General features: G+C 38.3%; 1 protein-coding gene across 1 annotated transcript; it reads right to left on the bottom strand.

The window, feature by feature from the left end:
• Positions 1 to 1109: 1109 nt before the first annotated feature.
• On the bottom strand, positions 1110 to 12190 carry LOC129347287 (spermatogenesis-associated protein 16-like). Its single transcript, XM_055005761.1, has 3 exons — positions 12070 to 12190; positions 2008 to 2175; positions 1110 to 1211 (listed from the first exon to the last, which is right to left on the bottom strand). Exons 1-3 carry the CDS (start codon positions 12145 to 12147, stop codon positions 1110 to 1112), a joined length of 348 nt encoding a protein of 115 aa, XP_054861736.1. The 5' UTR covers positions 12148 to 12190.
• Between the last annotated feature and the right edge of the window lie 8503 nt (positions 12191 to 20693).

Below are 20693 nucleotides of genomic sequence, written 5' to 3'. Positions count from 1 at the left end.
TCAGAGCAGATATGAAAACAGGGCCATTATTAAGTACGCAGATGACTCTGTTATTATTAGCTTACTCAAAGAGGGTGACACCAGTCATGGCCCAGTTATTGATGACTTTGTACAGTGATGTGAGGAGTCCTACCTCCAACTGAACCCATCTAAAGCAAATGATATGATTGTTGATCTTAGAAAACAACAACACATGCACTGAGTCACTTTAATTAAAGGTCAGAAAATAGAGCAAGTGCAATCATTTAAATACCTTGGGACCATAATTGATGAAAAATTTAACTTGATGAAAACTGCAAATTTGTCTGCAAAAAGGGTCATCAGCGCCTTCACTGCCTCAGAAAATGTGTATATTTCCACAATGGCTGAACAATCTTGACTCTGTTTTATTGTTGTTTTATTGAGTCTGTTTTATCTTTTTGCTTGTTGGCATGGTTCGGTCAGACCTCTGTTACAGAGAAAAACTCCCTGGATCAAATAGTGAGATGGTCCAGTCACCTGATTGGTGAGTCACAGTCTTGTCCTGCCTCCCTGTACACTAAACAGGTACAGAGGATGAATTTATCAATTCTTAATAATGCCCCCCACACTCTACGGAGTGAATTTCAGCTTCTTCCCTCTGGACGGAGGTTTTTAGTCCCCATGTGCAGGACACAGCATTAGAAAAACAGCTTTGTTCCTGTTGCCGTCACTGAGCTCAATAAAAATTCATGACATGTGCACTTTATTTAGCTCTGTTTATTATTACGATGTTTAAATTTAAATTTTATGTTTTTATGCTGGTTTTTATCCCAGAGATTGCTCTTATTTCCATAAGGTTTCCTATTGTGTTTTATTGTGTTTTGTTTTTATTTATCTTATCTTTTTACCTATCCTTGCTCCTTTGTTGGTGAGTGGTGGAACACTGAGCACTTTATATCTTGTCACTCTAGCAAGTACCTGTCAGGTTCAATGTCTGTTTTGTAACAAATACAATAATATTTTTTCTGCAAAACAAGTCTACCCATGGGTATAAATAAAGTAACCTTGAATCTTGAACCTCTCTGACTTTAACACTTAAACTGTTGCTATAGGTAGAACGAAAAATGCAATTTGATTGTGTTACTTCGTTACACAAAAAATCTGTTCAAAATGGACAGTTTTGCCATCAGCACTTCCAACACCACCTCCAGCATTGACCAGCTTTTAGGTGCATACTTCCACTTGCTGTACTGGAGTACACAGAACAGGATCCAATAGTTGGTCTGAAATATTGTCCATTTAGATTCACTATACAGTCGCTGACATTATGCCATAGTTTTGATTGGTTATGATGGCTGATTTTTAACACCATCAAGGGCTGTTAAAATTCGATTCCACTTTCAAAGAGAATATATCCTGAATAAACAGATCTCACATTTTGATGTTAGGATGTTAAAATGTGCCTCCAATGGGGACAGTCTCATTAGCTGCACCATTTTCACACAATTATACATGACAGATGACGCATGCAGTGCGAGCGTGCCTTTATACTGGATTCTATTAGCTGATAAAATAATGAGGAAGCGAACAGAAAAAGTATATACTTCTGCCATTTGTTTTCTCATACAGACATGGAGGTAAAGCTTGGACATTCAAACAAATCTGATATTACTCTGACAACACTATTTCTTCACATAAACACAAAACGCACTATTTATCTTTAAAGATGCCTTCAAATTACAACTGAGAGACAAGTCAATGGCTGAAATAATCAGTAGGTGCAATCTTTGCTGTCTTATAAGCCTTTGCAACAAATGTACACTCTCTTTTAAAAGGATTTTATGAAGTTGCACAACAAATACATCTTTATGGCCATAATAAACCTATTGAACTGTAACTGGTCAACAGTTTCATGTGATTATCTGCCATTTGCCAGAGAGTTGTTCAGGCTAGGTTGTGTAAAATTCATCACAAACACATGCTCACAGGCTACTGCATCAACATTTGGATATGAGCCACCTACCTACAGACTACACAGCTGCTTACCAGTGTGTTTTCCTGCTGAGTGGTGATCTGTGACAGGTAGGGAGCGGTGGCAAGCTGAGCCTGGCAGCGGTGCATTATGACAGTGTGCTCTCTGTGATAGCCCAGTTTAACCAGCAGGCTGCCATACTGAAGCCACTCAATCAGACCCGAGCCCACGTGCACACCTGACTGGGAGAGAGACACAACATAAAGCACACATAGGTTAGAGGTGGCGCAAGTGTGTGGACGATGAGTTGCAAGCATCAGTGACAAGGACTCACGCAACGAGCAAGGTGGATGCATGGTTACATACAACAAACACGGGAGGACCTTACTATTGCAAGTGGTTTACTCATGCAAGGCTATAAGGTTGAGGTTATGTCACTGAGAGAAATTGTTCATGTGACTTGTCTGACTATTCAAATTCAAAAGGCCACATCTGAAAGCGTGAACAGTGAAAAGCTGGCTGTCATAATGGGGACAGAGACGCTGTTATTCATGTTTACATTTTCAGACAGCATCCTCTGAAAGGCATTCCCAGTATTGCACACTTTAAAGTACAATAAGTGACTCGAATGGTGATGTAAAGAATGAAAAAAGACAAGGTTTCTGAAGCTGTAAGACCATCTGAATTGAGCTGAGTATTGTGGTAGCTTAAAGATGCCGCTGTCTGTTGGTATACTTGTCGACCACTTTGAGTTGAAGAAACAAATGTCTGAACATGAACGGAAATCAAATGTCAGTGTACATCAGCCTGTTACGGCCAGCGCCTCCTACCCTGTGTGTGTGTTTTAACTATATATTGTAGATATGCAAATAGGGTTGTGTGATCCCCACTCCCTGATTGGACCACGACGGCAGAGGCGTGACTGCAACCAGGAGTCCTGTGATTGGTGCAGCGCTCACCAGGCTGACCAACCGAAAACTGCCAACTCTTTTAAAAGCGTTGGCAGTTCAGCTGAACGAGGCAGCTGACTTCTAGCGTGTCATTCTGTGTGATCTGTGTGGTTGAGGCAAGATACACTGTGTGGTAGGAATTGGGGCAGGATTAGTGTTAAAAACTGATACAGCAACATTTCATTTCATTACAGGTAGTTTTCTTTTGTCTAGTTTTCACCAGGGTTAGGGGTGCTGACTCCCATGTAGTTTTGTTTTGTGTCAGTTCCCAGGTAGTGAGCCTTTTTGTTTAATTTTTTCTTTTGTCCACAGTGATTGTATTGTAGTTTAGTGTTAAGTTCTCCTTATGAGAACTCTTCTTGTGTTTTGCTGTTTTCTTTAATTTGAGCAGCACCCACCAGCCCTCTTCCTTAGTTTTGCCTCATTTGTATAATATCTTGCACATTCTTGTTCAAACTTTTCTATAATAAATAATTTGATTTTTATCAACTACAACTGTTTATGTTGCTTCCCTTCCCCCTCAAGCCGGGGTTGTAACATGCCACAATTGTCTTTTGTATTTAATGCTAATTTGCATGTTTGCAGGCATTAAGAGGCATTTGCTTTTAGCTCCAAGTACATGTACGGGATGATAGTTTCCACTTTCCCTTGGTTGATTAATCGAATGCTTCTGCATGCAAAGCAATGTAATACGACTGCCATTCATTATTCAGCTATCTGAAGCATGTTAGTATCCATTAGCTTTTTTTGTTTTGTTTGTTTTTTATTTGTTGTACAGCTAATTAAAAAGATCCAAGAAAGCCATTTTACGCTACCTGACTAGTACAAAATCTCAGACGGAAATCAGTGACGAGCAAGTGAAGGTAGCAAAACATTTCAGAACAAGAGAATGTGTCATATTTTGACATAGTTATATGCACATACATTGTACTTCTGCCAACAGATCTCCTTAAATCCCACTCACTAGACCTTTAAAACATGCCACATTTTTTATCTTCTTTCTTGTAAAACGTTGGTGTATTTTAAGGAAAAAGAATTACAACGCTATATTATCAAATCTCAAAGGTTCTTACCATTAATTTCTTTCTGCCACACTGTGTAGTCTTACCATAGACACCCATACATATACTTCCCATCTCTTAACGCTTTCATGCTCACAGCATGATACACTCTTTTAACAAAGTGAGAAAGAATCAACTTCTATCATTTTTGCAACATGTTTTCTCGTTTTAACAAACAATATCGCAGCCTCTCAGATGTACTGGCTGCACACTGTAGTCTTGTTTCCAGCTCACTTAGCATTATTCACACAAACTGCTGCCAACTTGATGACTCTGTTGCCACATTTAGCAGATTTCAGACACTGTGAAAAATAAAGTTTTGACAAACAACCACTGGGAGCATTGTTAATGTGCTTACTCCATTAAGCATTTGGTGACAAATTGGCCCAGCTGATACAAATGCATGTAAATATGCTATGCTTGCTTGGCAAACCTGTAGAGATCTCATCACATCACTTCCCTATACATAAGAACTCTTCCTTCCATTAAAAAAAGAGAAAGGATTCTTAGAAGAGAGAGTGTATTATATGCAAATCAGCATATAATGTCATCTGGCACCTTTTCACAAGCTTTCAAGCAGTCAAAAGTTAGTCTCACTGGAACAGAGCTGGCAGTACCTGGTCAGGGAGCTGTGCAGAGCGGACATGGTGGCGAGTGTTTCAGATTACAAAGCCAAATGAAAAAAGCTGTTTCTTTGTTCATGACAGCAACAGTTTCCTCAGTGAAGTGGGAGGCGATGAATCCATTCCATACCAATTGTCGGCTATGTCTGAGCAAGGCCAGCGGCCCTGGCTCAGTTTTAAAGGTGCCAATAATTACTGAAAAACACACACAGATGATGCCTGCAATGAAGCCCCAGTAGCACCTAGCCAAAATGTTGGCAACGCGACTGGGTGACACAACCACCTCATAATGTCTGATTAATGTACTGGCAGGATGGATGAAAAGAGAAGCATTGGCTTCATCAGTTTCTGCTCAGATTGTGTTTTTCAAATATTGAAGTTGACTAACTGAACAGAAAAACCTCTGTTAGTTCTGTAGCTTATAACAGTCTCCAAGGTCAGTAAGAGCAACATGGGCCAATTTGTAGTTTGGATTAAGGAGTGCTTCAGCTTCACAATTGCTTGCCTACACTCTTTCGATTCCTCACTTTAGCTGTTACAGCTGCTACTGTATATGTATAATATCATCCACTTATTTACATAGTACAAATAAATAGAAAATAAAAAACCTCAGGTACATCACCCCCCACACAGGCATTTTAACCACATAGTGTGGTGATCAGAGTAGAGACATAGCATTGGTCTCATGCATACCCAAATCACTTGTTTGCTTTGTCGTCCACCCCCCTCCCCTCCATCTGTCGGAGTCCTGCTGGGTGACAGTTTTCCACCAGTTTACAGCTCTTTGATGTTTGTCAGCCCCTACTGTTAGGTTTGCTGATTACATCTTTTATGGCTTTGTGCTGGGCTTTTGAAAGGCTGCATGCTCCTAGCTTTTGTAACAAAACAAAGTGCACCGACACCATCACTGTGAATGAGGGAATGGCTCTTGATGCATGTGGATACAGGTGTTGGATAGAGGTTCAGTCATGAAGAATTGTTGACAGAACACAATTCCTGATTGATAATGTTAATGTTGAGGATCCAAATAATTTCCCTGAATAAACCATGGTGTACAAATCTCTCCAAAACAGCCTGAAGTTTGTATTTAATATGTAACTGTGACAAAATATAATGAAATGCATGGCTTAGGGAGAGCTACCTCCCAAGATTCCTTGTAAAAAGGCTGCATTTTGGTTGTGGTTATTATGTACAGAAAGATGTACTACAGTGATAGAAAACAAGAATCTGCAGTATTTTAAATGAATAAATATTGTGGAACAATTTTCCACAGCATTCACAGAAGGCATCTTGCCTTAGTCGGAAAAGCACAGATATTTTATGACTTGCATTGGCTCTGTTTTACGCAAGTATTCTAGTAACCTGAGACAGTGTGGCAGTGAGCCAGCAGGTGCAATGCAGGGACGTGGAAATTGAAACATATCAATGGAATTTAGCCATGGTCCATTTTCTTATTAACAAATGTGCTTTTCATTCTGTGATGTGTTCTGTGTAAAATCAGATAATCTGAGGTTTGAATGTAAATTTAGAGATGAAGCAAAAGGTGAACACACCCAAAAATCTGCTTTAATATCTTGTTACATAGAAAACCAGTGTTCAAACAGCATGAAATAAGACATGGTACATTTTGCAGAAAGACTTCCTGGATTAAAGCTGTAATAGATACTCTGATGGATGCTTACAGCACCTTGATGGGGTTTTTTTTTCATTTCATTTTTTTCTCTCATAGGTTCTGTTATTTAACTGAACAGTTGTTTAAAGAATTTGTCAAGCTCCAGTGTCTTTGCTCTGACGGAAATGTTGGGTTTCACTGTATAGTTCTATCAGGCCTTAACTTTAACTTTTAAGTTGGTCTAATAATTTATCACGTTAATCTTATTTCCCTATTGTAAAGCGCTTTGTTTCAGTGTCTCTTGTTTTTATTGTGGTATATAATAAAATGACAAAATATTTCATAGAAAATGATAGAATTAAATCTGCAAACTCTCCAAAATGATATAAGACAAACCTGATAAAGTATAAAAATAACTAAATTTTTAAAAATGCATGCCTCAACACAGCCAAGAAGCCACTAGTAAGTCAGCTGTGACCAACAGTCAATTCACTAAAATTTAGGAACTTTATATTGAAGCAGAAAGTGGTCCCAAAGTGAGAAAAAAAAAGTGACAGAAAAAAAAAAAACCAACTAGAAACTGCTTGTAGTTTAAAAGGTTTGATAAGAAGACTGCCAGGACCTTGAAAGACTTGTGTATGTTCTCCTCCTGTGCGGCTTCCTTGAGGTTATGCAGAAAGTAAGACCTCACAGAGAGGGTCAGTGTGTCAAACTTCAGCGTCAAAACACATACAGACTGAGAGAATTCCCAACTCAGCCCAGCAATAATTAAAAAATCGTCTGGAAAATCTGCTATTCTCCCTCTGCCTTTCCCTTGCACTCCTGTTCTGTTTTGTAGGACACATTCTTCTCCCCGATTCCCAGAGGGCTTCCAGCTAGAGGTTAATGGAGTCTAAATGACATGTACGAACACAGACATGAGCGCACACACACTCCCTGAGGTCTGTGTGCTCTACTTGTGACAGTGCTATTATTGAGAATGAAAGAGGGCTGGAAAAAGGGAAAGAACACAGATCCATGGATACGGGTGGGTGTTTGCAACCTTCAGAGTTCACTGAAGATTTTTTAGATGTTTTTAGTACACAGATGAAGTAGAAAAGCAATTTTCACCATACAATATATGCTGTAGCTGCCTGAGGGTGTATATACATATACACACTCACACATGAGGGTAGTAATAAAAAGCAACGTCCTCAGTCAAATAGGGAAACATAGTTTGATGTTAAAAGGAAAAAATCTACCCCAAACAATCGAGCTTCAGCTTTAAGAATAAAGAGGAAATGCAAATATAAATCAATTTATACAATACCCTCAACAGCCCAAAATGCAATGTAAGCGCAAGACCGTTTCTCTCACATTTTCTGATGAGAACAGGGTAAGGAAGAAAAGAAGAGGTGAGACCACAGCAGATGTTTTTATCTTAGGCTATCTGGTACAGAACAAAAAGGACACCACATTTTTGTGTTTCAGTAGGTGACATCTTTTTGTTCTGGATCTTCCATTCAGCTTTCTAGGTGACTTTGGCACACACTTCTCTGGCCTTGGTAGACAACTTTTTTTGGCTCAGTGAACCAATTTCTCTGGTCTAGTACTTAAGTTTCCTTGGTTTGGTAGGAAACTTTTTCTCGTCTGGTACGTAGCAGCCTTTTCTTTTCACCTTCCGTCAGGTACTCAACTTAGTACCCTGTGAAAAAGCATTGTAATAATTTGGCCTCTGTGATATAATTGAAAACAACCATCTCGCAAATTACAGTAATTTTTCATAATTAAAAGTCATTTTCTAGGTGTATCTTTACACAGGATAATGTTTAATGGATTCAAGTATCTAACCTTTTTTCTGTTAATTATAAGCAGTTGTATCTAATTTTAGAAATATATTTACAGCATTAAAATTGATTCTAGCAGTTTCATCAATTAAACAAAAAGAAAAAAAACTGAAATTGATATATGAGTTTTGTAGTAATTTATGGTTACAATCTATTTTTGTAATTTTATTTCAAAACTCTTTTGAATCTAATTGTTTTCATTTATTTATTTATTTTTTACAATGTATGCAGCTTTTATTTCTGTAGGGTACCTTGTTGGTTTTGCATCTGTCTGTCTTTATTTTGGTGATTCGGCTTCTTTGGCATGGTTGATGACTTACCTAAAACATTTTATACCTATGCATTGTTTGTTGGACAGGACCTGGTGTAGCACAAAGGAAGAAGAAGCAGAAAAACAAAACAGACAGAACAGCCCTTTTCCCACCTGGCAGGAAATGCAGGCAGGAAGTGAGGTGATCAAGCAGACACACCTGTGAGCTAAACTGCTGCTGCTAACAAATGAAGCATGAAGGACAACAGAGAGAAGTGAGAGTGGTTTAAAAAGATGATTTCAAGAAGAAAAGGGGTACTTTTAGAATCAACAGCCAGTTGGATAGTTGAATGTTTCCCAGCCCTTCAGAAAGTGCAGGATAACAGCTGATCCCAGTAGCAAGGACTGGATATGTGTCATTCCACCTCTTTGGCCTTCTTGGACAGCTGCTTGGGTGTCTGTACCTTTTGTTGGACCCTGGCTGGGGTAAGTCTCTTTTTTTTTCTGTCTAAATCTCCAGGCTTCTCCTCCTTTCCCTTACCTCAGTTTAGGGTGCATGTTTCTTCACACCAGCCTCTCCTCACATATTCTCACCCAAACAAAGGCCTCAAAATTTAACTGATGTGCTCTGAAACAAAATGAACTGAAATGATCTTTTCTTGAATTGAAATAATTCGGAATTTTCTCTTAATTATTTAAAGAGTGTTTAATATTCTCTATCAGGATACTGAAATGGAATTAGTTTCTGTTGATATAAAGGGCTTCTGTCTATGAGATATTTGTGTTTGATTCTTAATTGGGGTTGTATATAACCTGATTTAAATACTGAAATTGAATTGATGTCTATGGTATTCTTCTGTCTTATGTAGTTTAGCAGCGAGGGAGTTAAGTCATCTGGGCTATCCTTTTAATTAGTTAAAGTGACAGATGGAGAATAACCTTTATTCCCCTGTCTGGCACTCAACTCATTTTGCATATTGCAGATACCACTGCGCTGCACCGCTTCTAATGTTTTTTGACATGTGCATTTTAACTGAACCATGACTGAAAATGTGTCCCGTGGTTTCTTTTAAGTGCAATTCAAAGAAGATTTGTTGCTGGATCAAAACACAGATGTCTTTGGTTATAGCTGGACGGGTATGAGAGGGATTAAACCTGCGTGCAGGTATCTGAGGATGATATGTCGGTGTTGAGAGGGCCTTCAGTGTCGCCTCATTTCTTGTGTGGTGCAAATAGGAACACTGGCACATTATTTGACCGTACCTCCTACTTTATTTTACCTTTATCTGTCTCCTGGCCTCATGTCTGTATGGTTGCTGGTTTTTATTAACTTATTTGAAGCAGTTGTGGTGGCTATATGATTACTGTGTAGCCAACGTATATTATATTGTTGAAAGCTGAAAATATTGTAGACTTTACAATAAGGACTTTGATCTATCGCTGCAGGATCATGACTGCTGAGAATAGTTAGCTTTGGCTAGAAAGTGTGGCTCAACATTTAGCCACCAGACAGTATAACTGGACATATACACTGGAGGTGTCTGTTTGCATTTCTATATATATTCCAAATATGATGTGCCAACATGAAACAGCTGGTAAAAGAAACAGTAAATCTAAGCTACATAGTTTGGACAAAGATTTTTTTCATGAAACAAGCAGCAGCAACTCAAAACTCAATCTTTACAGTGAGAGTAATAGAAATTGAATTCCACATATATTTGGTATAAATGAGAATCTCGATGTTCAAATGAACAGTTAAAGAAGAAAAGATAGAATGTCTACAGAGGAAGAAGAACAGAGAGGAGATGCAACTAAAACCATCTTGGAAAGACAAAAATGTAACAAAGTCAAAAGAAAGTGAGATAGAGAGACTGCGAGAACACAGCATCTCTGTATGTCTGAGTCTGTGTTGGAGAGATCACCCCATAAAATTATGTCCAGTCTCAAATCTGGGGAAACATAATCTCACAGTTAGGGAAACCGTCTGTTCTGTATTCTTTACAACAATCAGTAAATTTGTCTTTTTCACCTGACTTCAGAATTTCAAAAGTCATGGATCAGTGTTTGTCCTCTTCTTGTTTAGATGTTGCCAAGGTAGCAAACGCCAGAACTTTTGAGGCTCAAGAATTCTTTTTTAGAACAAAATTTGATAATAATTAGCATTTAGTTGGTAACTTATCGTGGTAAATGGAGGACGTCTGTGCATTGCATGATTTTGGCAAATTCTGCTGCAGTTCTGAGCCATCAAGGCACCTGTTACAATAATGGAACTTACAAGTATCGTCACTTGAAACATGGTTACTTGTTGCGTAAACCCACAACTTAATTTAATTTAGCTTCAACACTCCTCTATCCACTGCTTAAGTTACTATTTTTTATGTAAAATATATCACTTTTTGTATTCAAAAATAGTGTCAACATAGTTTCTAAATATGTAAAAGTGTGTTGTTTCAGAGAAAAAAAAAAATCAGTTATGGTCAGTGTTTATGTTACATACCACAATAATCACCCACCAGGATTTCATCATCGATTTATAATAGCAAACTGGGTGACATATAGTGTGAATGTCTCAGACTCTCTTTCCAGCCAGTTGCAATGTACGACTTTGTGGCATAAATTACAGATGAGTTCAGTCATTGTGATATTTTGCTAAGTTGGAAGTTGACAGAGAGATGATATTGATTTAGTGGGAAGACATTAAGTGTGGTTTGCACTAACGTGATTTCATTGCATTTGATGTTTTCATATAAAATGTCATAAATATATAACAATAAAGGCTGTATGCTGTCAACACGAAGCTTCCAGGACATTGCATTGGGAACAGTTACATACATTAATGTGAAATAAGAAATCTGATTTACTGCCCAAGTACTTTGGGGTTGCAGTGTTGATTTCTGAGTGTTTTCTCCCATTCTGCATTTCTTTCTTTGAAGTTAAGCATTTTATTATTTTTTTCCACAATAGAAAAATCACCACACTTAAGATGGTATGAATGTAAAATGCACAAGAATCATCTTCAAAATGTGGAGGAAAAAACATTCACGTTTGTTTCCTACAGTGATGATGGTTATTATTATTTAAAAGTCTTTTCAACAGTAGGATGCTCACTGGGATAATATAGAGCAGTTGATTGGATGTGCCATCTTCAGTTACAAAACTGAAAACAGAGAATAGGAAATAGTGTGGATGTGGATTTGGCTGCACTGCAAACACACCAGCCCCAAAACATTCATATCACCTGCTCTTTCTCTTTCATCTTTGTTGTGCTAATCCTCCGATCTCCTCTCTCTGGCTCTTCATGTATCATTGCTGGAGAGACTAATTCCTTCAACAACTCTGACATAATATTGGCTTCATATGTCCCCCGTATCCGTTCACCCGAATCAAAGCAGAATCTTTTCCACACTGATCACTTTTATCAGTCACAAAGAAAGATACATGACGACCAACTCGTGCTCTTACAAATGAATTGCTGAACAAACTGATCAAATCATTTCTCAAGATGACACAATATGTTGTTTGAATGTCATGTAATTAAGACAATGAATGAATGCACGTGGAGCTGATGAGAATTTGCAGTGTTTTGCAGCTGGTGTCGATTAAGCCCATTTTGAGAGGAAGCCAGATAGCTCTGAAGCCAATACCAAGGTAGACTGATATCTGTCTTCAGATGGATTTAAGATGTGATACAAAAAGATGCATTAACAAGTACCATTTGACAACAGTTAGATAAAGGCAGAGACTTGACACTAGTACAATCTGCAAAATTTTTGATGATTATATGAGGTGTTTGTGTGATTGTTCTTCAACTTACATTAATCTTGGTGGCTTGCATAAGATCCAGGATGGGCAGAACCTTCTTGTATGTCTCGACTAACTCATGAGGTTCCATCTCTTTCTTCTGTTGTCTCTCGGGAGTCAACAGCTTTATTTGTCCCCTTTTGTCTTTTGGACAGAACAGACAAAGACAACAATCACCAGCTGACTACTTCTTTAATGGTTACAACTACTTGACCTGTGTGTGTAGCATTTTGGAGTGCTGCATTTTGGAACACTAATGAGAATCTTGCAGCTCTGAGTTTGAAAAAAAAAAAAAAAGCTCTTGCTGCTTCGAATGAGCTTTTTTTTTTTTTTTTTTTACTTAATTGAAGTCCAACAGAATTTGATCAGTTGGCCTCTGAGTAAAATGCTGTATATCCATGTTCGTTTTGCCTCTGATATAATTTGAGATCATTGAGATTCCAGCGGCAGCCAAGATAAGCTTTGCCAGGAGCATAGTGAACTCAGACATTGTTACCATTGTTAACTCCTGTATGCTACAAGAGTTATAATACTACAGTCTCAATAGAAACCGCCAGCAGGCATTGCACTACAAAACCCTAACACAGATACGCACATGGTCATGTTTTCATCACTTCAAAGGACATTGCCTTGACTTACATTTGTTTCTTTTGCAATGACTTAACCTAAAACCTCCCCTAATCTTACCTAAACATAATTACACCCTAATTCCAACCTAGTCTTAACCAAAAATGTTCAAATTTACATTAATATATTACAATTTACGACAAAGGAATGCCCACAAACTGGCAGATTTCTGCTGAACACACACACACATTTTTGGCATGCTTGGCTAACCAGGCTACCATATACAAAAGCATAGATCTCATGGCCACATTCTTTTACTCATGCATGCTTCCCCATTTGGAACAGAAACCCCATTATCCACAACCAGCGCAGCTCTGACCCACTTAACTGCTTTCTGTGTACAGAAAAGGGAGATAATGAGGTTGGTTGCATGCTCCATGTGTTGAAGTAGGTCTGTAACATGCTTAAAACTTGAACCGTGTCAATTATCATGCAGTTTGAGTTATATGTTGCATGTTTTATGCTTAATTGTGTTGTTTTTTTTTTGTCAGCTAAAGTAGTTACTCATTCAAAAGATAATTCAATTTTAACTTGGGTCTTGTTTCCAACTTTAGCAGTCTCATTGAAATAAATAATTTAAGTTGGCCTGAACCTTTTTTATATAGTATGAATGCATCTCTGTAACATTACACTGTGAGGTTGGAATCCTACAGAGCTCTCCTTCATACTTCTAGCCTAAAATAAGCTGGAAAATGAAATGTCTGACCATGGAATCATGATTAATTCCCAACCAATCAGGACTGGACTTCTTTGGTGAAAAGTGAAAGTTGTAACATATGATTCATGGGCAAATATCTATATTCCTGTTCTTTTGATTCCTTCCATCATTAACCGTGTCATTAATTGGTCACTTAAGACTACATTAAAGTGTCAGGAATATTGGATTTTCTGCTGGAAATCTTTAACATACATGGAAGTCATGTCACACATTTTCATGCACATTTTCATGGTGTATCATCAGCATGAGTAGGCATACAATTAAACACAAACTGGAGACAAACCTGATAACTTGGGACAGAGATCTGGGTATATACTTTTAAGAAAGACACCGTCTTCTCTCCTCCTAAAACCCAGAGTGATGAGATAATATTGGGGTACAGCAGGAGCAGAGAGCCAGTGGGTGGTTTGGGGCAGGATGTGGCCACCTTTGGGGTCTGAGGAGAATAAAAGTGGAAGATGAGAAGTACAGGTTAGGATAAACAGTGCTGGAATCTAAATGCACTTTGGCATTTTGATTTGCCAATGGTATTGAAGCACTGCTGATTGTAGTGTGGCCACTACATTAACATTTAATGCGAATAGTGAACTTTACAGCTCCCAGTGTGATGCTGACTCTTATTTATGACCCGAGTCATGGCAGGCTGGCACCCCTTCACTTGGAGGCATTGTATTTAAAGTTAAATATGAGTCTTTCAACATCTTTTAAGCTTTTGTTAGTAAGCACGAGTCATTTGACATTTTATTTTTAAAAAAGGTAGCCAGCCATGGATGGAAATGTGAGAAGAAAAAATGGACTAAGTTACTGTAGTAGCTCATATCCATCAGCTATATACACTAATTTCCCACACCTAATTATTCCTCTTGGATGAGAACATATCAGATAGTCTGTATATATGCAAACTGTAGTATATGTGTGGAGAGCATACCACTGGCAACAATACAATATAAAAGCCTGTGGGGTTGTGAACTGTGATTATTTTTAGGATGACATCCATAGTATCGATAACCTTCTGAACTCTCAGTAGTTTCTTGGTACTTTTTGCTCCTGTCAAAATGTAATTAACCATACACTTATTTTATTCTGCAAAATGAAGTCCTGTGCCTCCATGGAAATGACACAACTCTGGCTAGAAGCAGAGAGAACTCAAACATGTCTTTTATGCCGTATACAAAACTTCAGTGCCATGAAACATGAAAAAAGATGAATTTATTTAATTATTTATTTTAAGAAAATTTACAATAACAAACAAGGAAACACATATATACAGCATTTTGTTCACAGGTGTGACAAATACTTGAAAAAAGTTGGGGCTTCACATGCTGTAGATAATTAACTATGCACATTTTGGTGACCTCTGCATGGTAAGTCTTTTTCATACTCCTCAGCACATCAACTCTAAAAAGATATTGCATCATGCTGTGTGTATCTTCAAACATTTTGCTTCTACGTACACCATTTTTGAACCATACTGCATTTATTTTTCCTGCTCAAATGTGTTTCATTTTTTTCCCTCAGTCTCTCTTTCCATACTTGTCTCCTCCCTGCTCTGTGCAGACATGACCTGCAGTTCAACCAAATGGTCACCAAACTTTTGTCAAAAGGCTGTTTAACACAGCCGTTATTGGTTGAATTTTTAAAGTGATTTTGATAAACTGTCACAATTTTGGGCTTAGATTAGGGTAATGTTTCCAACAGAACTTCATGCCATGCCTGACTTGTTTAAGGCAAAGTTGAAAATCTAACACATCCAACAGGTTTCAACATGCCTATTAAAACCACATATGGTTTTGGGGTTTATTGGGTTAAAAAATGGTAAAGTATCTCATGTCAAGGAGTATCATTACACTCTCTTTACTAGAAATAATTGGGAGCCTGTCAGTATATTTCTGAAACATATCCATGTCCCTGGTGACCTGATATCAACAGAATACAAAAAAGGCATTTGAGGTGAACTATATGGTAAGTTCATTGTTTATAACTTCTACTTCAGTCAAACTTTGGTGCTTTGCTCGAGATCATCAAACAGAATGCAGGAGTAGAAGAACTACTTCAAGTCATTGATATCCTTTCCTTTTCTGTCACCGCTGTGACTACTGACTACATCAGCTAGTGTCATAGTTCTTATGATAGTGGAAGTGATAGTGTTACAGGTTTGAGATTCTGCTCCAGCAGGGACACGGAGATTGAGTACCCTCCAGAGGAACTAGATAACAGGAGAAATCCAATCTGTGATAAATGGGATTGCAGGAGAAAGTTCATGTTCAGGTCCAAGGGGTAGTGCAAATGAGTAAATGGAGGAAGAAGGTAGAGAAGGAGATCAGTGAAAAATATCATCATGACCTGTTAAAGAAAAATGTGAAAAAGAGGGGGGGAAAGTAGAGATGGATTGAAGATGTGCTGGAAAGGACAAAACGGAGGAGGAGGGGAGGAGTGGGAGGAAGGAGTCTGGGGGTTATACTGGGGGATTTATGATCTCTGGTTGTGAGGCGGACACTTTGCCATCTCTTCCACTATAATTTCATTACAATTCTCAGGGGAGAGTTTGAGATTCCCGAGGTGGAGATGCCATTTCTGAGGACTCTGCTGATGCATTCAACTGTTTCAGAGGGGAGTCCTGAGAATTTCATCAGAACTGGCTTGTTCTATCAGTCGAAGTGTCCTAAAATAAGAAAATAATGGAATACATAGAGGCGAGGAACTCCATGGCTCCAAGTACACTGCTATATTCTCCATCTATTTTGTCTCTTAGTTGTGATATACTGCCACAGAGTTGTCCTTTCCTTTCATTTTCTAGTTCAGAGTTTCATTCCTGATGGCCACATTGTAGTTTTTTGAGTTGTGTTTAACTGTCATGAGTTTCTAGTGTTGGTATGTGTGCTTGAACATGTATGTGTCTGTAAAAGAACTGTGTAATTTAGAGGTCACTGATCTCTTCCTTTATCGTTTTTGCCTTTCCTGTATTTCCCCTGCTCTTTTCTGTTCTGATTTGTTCTAATCGTGTATGCAATGATCTTAGCCAGACTGTCAGTTCTTTACAGTCATAATCATCTTATTTTTGCTTGTCTCTCCCTTTTGTATACACTAATCTCATTTACTGTGCCTGTTCATTACAACATCACATTTCCCTTTGTAACTACTGATAAAAAAAAGAATAATTACATAACAGTGCGGTGTACAGTAGGTTTTAGAGTTATTTTAGCTCAAAGGAGCTTCCTGTTGCAGCCGAGACAGCAACTTGAAGACTCGCTCCGATTAAAATTAAGTTTTTTACCTGCTTAACAGGTCCATATGATGTTATCTATATGCTGGAAGATATATCATGAGCAAAATAAGCAGTCAACACCATGGCTGAGCATTTTCCCCTTGAAACTGCAGCATACCAATTACGCAAACCAATGACTGCATTTTTGAGACCAAGTGTCTCAAAAGGACAGATTCGGATGCCCAGCGTTCATATGTACCACTGTCAACTTGGAGGATGGAGCTTTGTGCATCCTTCTTCTTCTTGTGCGCCAATAATAAATCTTGCAATTGTGTAGCATTGAATAGTTTTGCAGTTAGCTGCTGCAGCAAGTGGGGAGGAGTGAAAGGAGAGAGGGGAATGGACTTTATATACCTGTACATTTTAAAGGAAAACAGTAGTGTACAGAAGTGCTGCCAGTGGAAATTCCCAGGTTAAGTAAATGCAGTACAAAAGTTTATGTTCTTGCATACAGCATTCTAAAACAGCAACTGAACGGCTCAATAATGTGCATGTCGGTGGGAATTGTATACATGAGCATAGCATGTCTATAGTTTAAAATAACTGCAGGTTCTTCTTGTCTTCCCCATCTTCTGGCACAGAGCTACAAGGTACCTAGCAACAGCAGTCAAACTTTGTTCTGCACCATACAACTATTTTAGCACATGACATGTACTGCTGCTTTAGATGCTAGCAATTCCTGTTCTCACTCCAGTGCATGATATGTGTATTATATAAGTACGCAGAGTCAGTCACAGTCTATCACAAAAGTGCTTTAATATAACAATTATTTAACAATTACCATAGAAATCTTCCAGAGGTTGATTATAATTAAAGATCTGCCTCTCACCTCTGTCTTCTTCAGTTTTTCTTTCTGTTCTGCTCATGTCCAGCCTCCTAATCTCCCACCTCCCCCTCTTACTTTACTTTCTGCTGTCTTCTCTCTCCTCTTCTTTCTGACTACTTGTAGTTTGAGATTTTTGAGAGTTTGGTCTAACCTTGTTAACTCAACTCTGAGACCTTATAATTTACTCCTAAGATAAATTTACCCATTTTTAAGTCCCAGTCTGGAGAACTGGTCTGCTGATGGACTGACTGATGCACTGATTGGTTGACCTGCTGGCAAAGTGAGTGTCTGCAAGGCTGAGCTAACTGGCTGACTCAACAAGACAGTGAGTCACTGGTCATCTGTGTTGTCAAGAAGGTGGATGAAAACCTGAGTGACTGTTTGACTAGTCAGCTGGGCTTGTGTGCTAAGGAACAGTCCAATCCAGCACTTAACACTTACTTCTTAAAGGTCCCATATTTCTGCTGACAATCTGCAAAGATGGTTGATTTTATTATAACTGTATCAATGCTGGTTCAAACCCTGTTCTAAAAGGGCAGTTTCAGTGTTTGGAGCTTTAAATCACATGAGCTGCTACTGTCCATACCCCCTTTAGGAAGAAAATTTTCTGCATCTGTGATTCCCAGCAACAAAAAAAACAATTGACCACATGACAGCCAATACAGACAATGTGCTACACCAGAATTTTCTCTCTTTTGATTGTTTTACATGAAAATAAAGCAGAAATTACAACACAGCCATTGTTGTTAACTCATGTATATTGTAAGTTGGGTTGTAAAATCAGCGGCCTAATGGTGCTGAGCAGCAGCCTGGAAAAAGCAATGAAGTGACTTGTGGTTAACATGTAACCTAAATGGACTGCATTAAAGAAAAAATATGCTAATTAGAACAACTTTATTGGGAATGCATTGATGTACAAAATGTATTGACTGTATGAAAACACCATATGAGCACAGAGAGCAGAAAAGATGAAAACAGATTTTTTGGTTTCAGATTGGTGCTAAAGTTTTCACCATCTCTGAATGTCCCTCAACATCTCAGTTTCTTCAGAGCTCTGTCCTGTGGATATACAATCAAAACTAATAAAAGTAATCCACTGGATCTTCAGTTTCTCAGTCGCTGGGACTACATAAGACTCTCGTGTTCACTCTCGCAGTCAATAAAGTTAGGAGAAGCTGTGAAATTAAGTAAACTTGACAAAACGTGATGCAGCTGGTTTTACTGAATGTCTCACCTCGCAAGCACTGGGTGGGAAGTTTGGGTCAGACAACTATTGGTTTCTTTAAGTGGAACGAGGCAGCTAAGAAAGACTCTTACTGGCTGGTAAAGCTGTGAGGCTATCTAGTTGTATGTGACTTTGGGAACAGCAAAAGTTAACATCTTCAAATCTTAACAGCTACCATTTTTCACCTCCAAGTTTATAACAAACCCCACATACACAGTACAAATCGATTTTCACCATATGAGACCTTTAAATGAACAGGACTAAATGTCTATAGCAGTGACGTGTGAGTTTGCACTTGGACACAGTGATCCTTTAAGGCTAAATTGTAATGGTCACGGTGACATGGTGAAAAAAAAAATTGCCATTTTAACCATTCAAGTTTGGAACAATAAAACCACACACGGGTATCTGCAACTAAGGCTGGAGTTTTGCAGGTATTTGGTCGAGTGATTAGAATTAAGGGGATCACTACTCATTATTATTTTTCATCATACAGGTGCATGACTGTAGAAACATTTGATTACCATCCATTTAGTAGTCTTTGACATGCTGACCAGCCACCCAACAAACTGTCATTACCATCCCCAGACTGAGGCTTGATTAACTGGATTTCTCAAATTTGTACTTGAAACACACCTGTAAATATGAAGTCAGTGAAGGCAGGATGCTGCTTCATACAGGCCTCTTGTGCTTGGTCGATGTCCTTGGCTGTAGGCTCCCCAGAGTATGGTGTGTACATCACACAGATGTCCTTCTCCAGGAGTTGAGCCTCATATAACATAGCCTAGGGTGGAAAGGAGAGGAGAGTGAAGCCTGAGTGTGTTCTTCTTCATATCACTGCAAAATGTGCTCATAAAATGATGTGTATACCTGCGAGTCAGGATGCAGAACACATCTTACTTTCAAAAGTAGTTTGTTTTGGAGAAATTCTTCAAAATAACCTTGGTTAAAATTAGTGTTGTACATAATGAGTCAACTACACAATTAAACATTGCAGCCCTTATTAATTGGTCCAAGACATACTAGTTGGTTAAACTAATGATTAATATTCCAATAATGTTCAACGCTGATTAATTGCTTTATCAAGGATGTTATGCAGGTATCTGCCACTAGCTGAGACTGCAGCCCTCCTCTACTTGCAGATGTTGTAAACCAGCAGTGGAAAGTGGAGCAAATGACATCTGGTAAAAGCAGAATGGTTTGGCCGTATTTTCACTGAGAAACTGAAAATAAGGTTACACATCGTTGGTGCCAGAATATACTTGCATAGAATCACTGGTAACCACATTCAGCAGAGGCAGCACAGACACTGAGTATGTTTATTTCAATGCTATTTGTTAACTTTTATATAATGAGCTGTTGTCATTTTTTTTTTTTTTTTGTGGAATGTACAACGTCCACATTGTCTTAATTTTGTACTATTTTCTGAGTGCTTTCCTAATTTTTGACTTGTGGTCTCTTCTAAATCTAACCAGCAGGGAAATTAGCCATGAGGAACATCCCTAGTAGTACTATGGTTTGCTGGTTTGTTACAGTGTATTTGGGCTAATACAGACATAGAAATCATACTTGTGTACATGTGTGCTTTGCCCACTAGGTTCTGTGTAAGTGTTAAGCAGACAGTTTTTAGATGGTGATAATGCGTTAGTGTTGTTTCATAGCTTATTGTGCTTACTCCAAATAGCTTTAAAACTCAATAAGGGGGTGTTAACACTAATCGGATATGTCCCTTATTCTTACTCTACTTAACTGGATGAACTTTTGCATCTTAACTAGTTCTACTATGTCTTCTGTATAGTGTTTGGCTTCTCTAAATACCACAGAAGGTTACTGCCTTCTTGTTAACAGACATGCTTTGTTCATTTTATATTTGCTTGAATTATTACCTGCAGAAAGAAACAAAGGTGCAGCCAAATAAAAGTTCTGCTCAGGGCTTAGGTTGGTTTTACAGTGGAAGAAAAATAGATTTATGTCTG

The sequence above is a fragment of the Amphiprion ocellaris genome, chromosome 2 (assembly GCF_022539595.1).
Source record: "Amphiprion ocellaris isolate individual 3 ecotype Okinawa chromosome 2, ASM2253959v1, whole genome shotgun sequence".
NCBI classification, from domain to species: Eukaryota; Metazoa; Chordata; class Actinopteri; family Pomacentridae; genus Amphiprion; species Amphiprion ocellaris.
The sequence above is the reverse complement of the archived record's forward strand: the minus strand, read 5'-3'. Positions and strand labels throughout refer to the sequence as shown.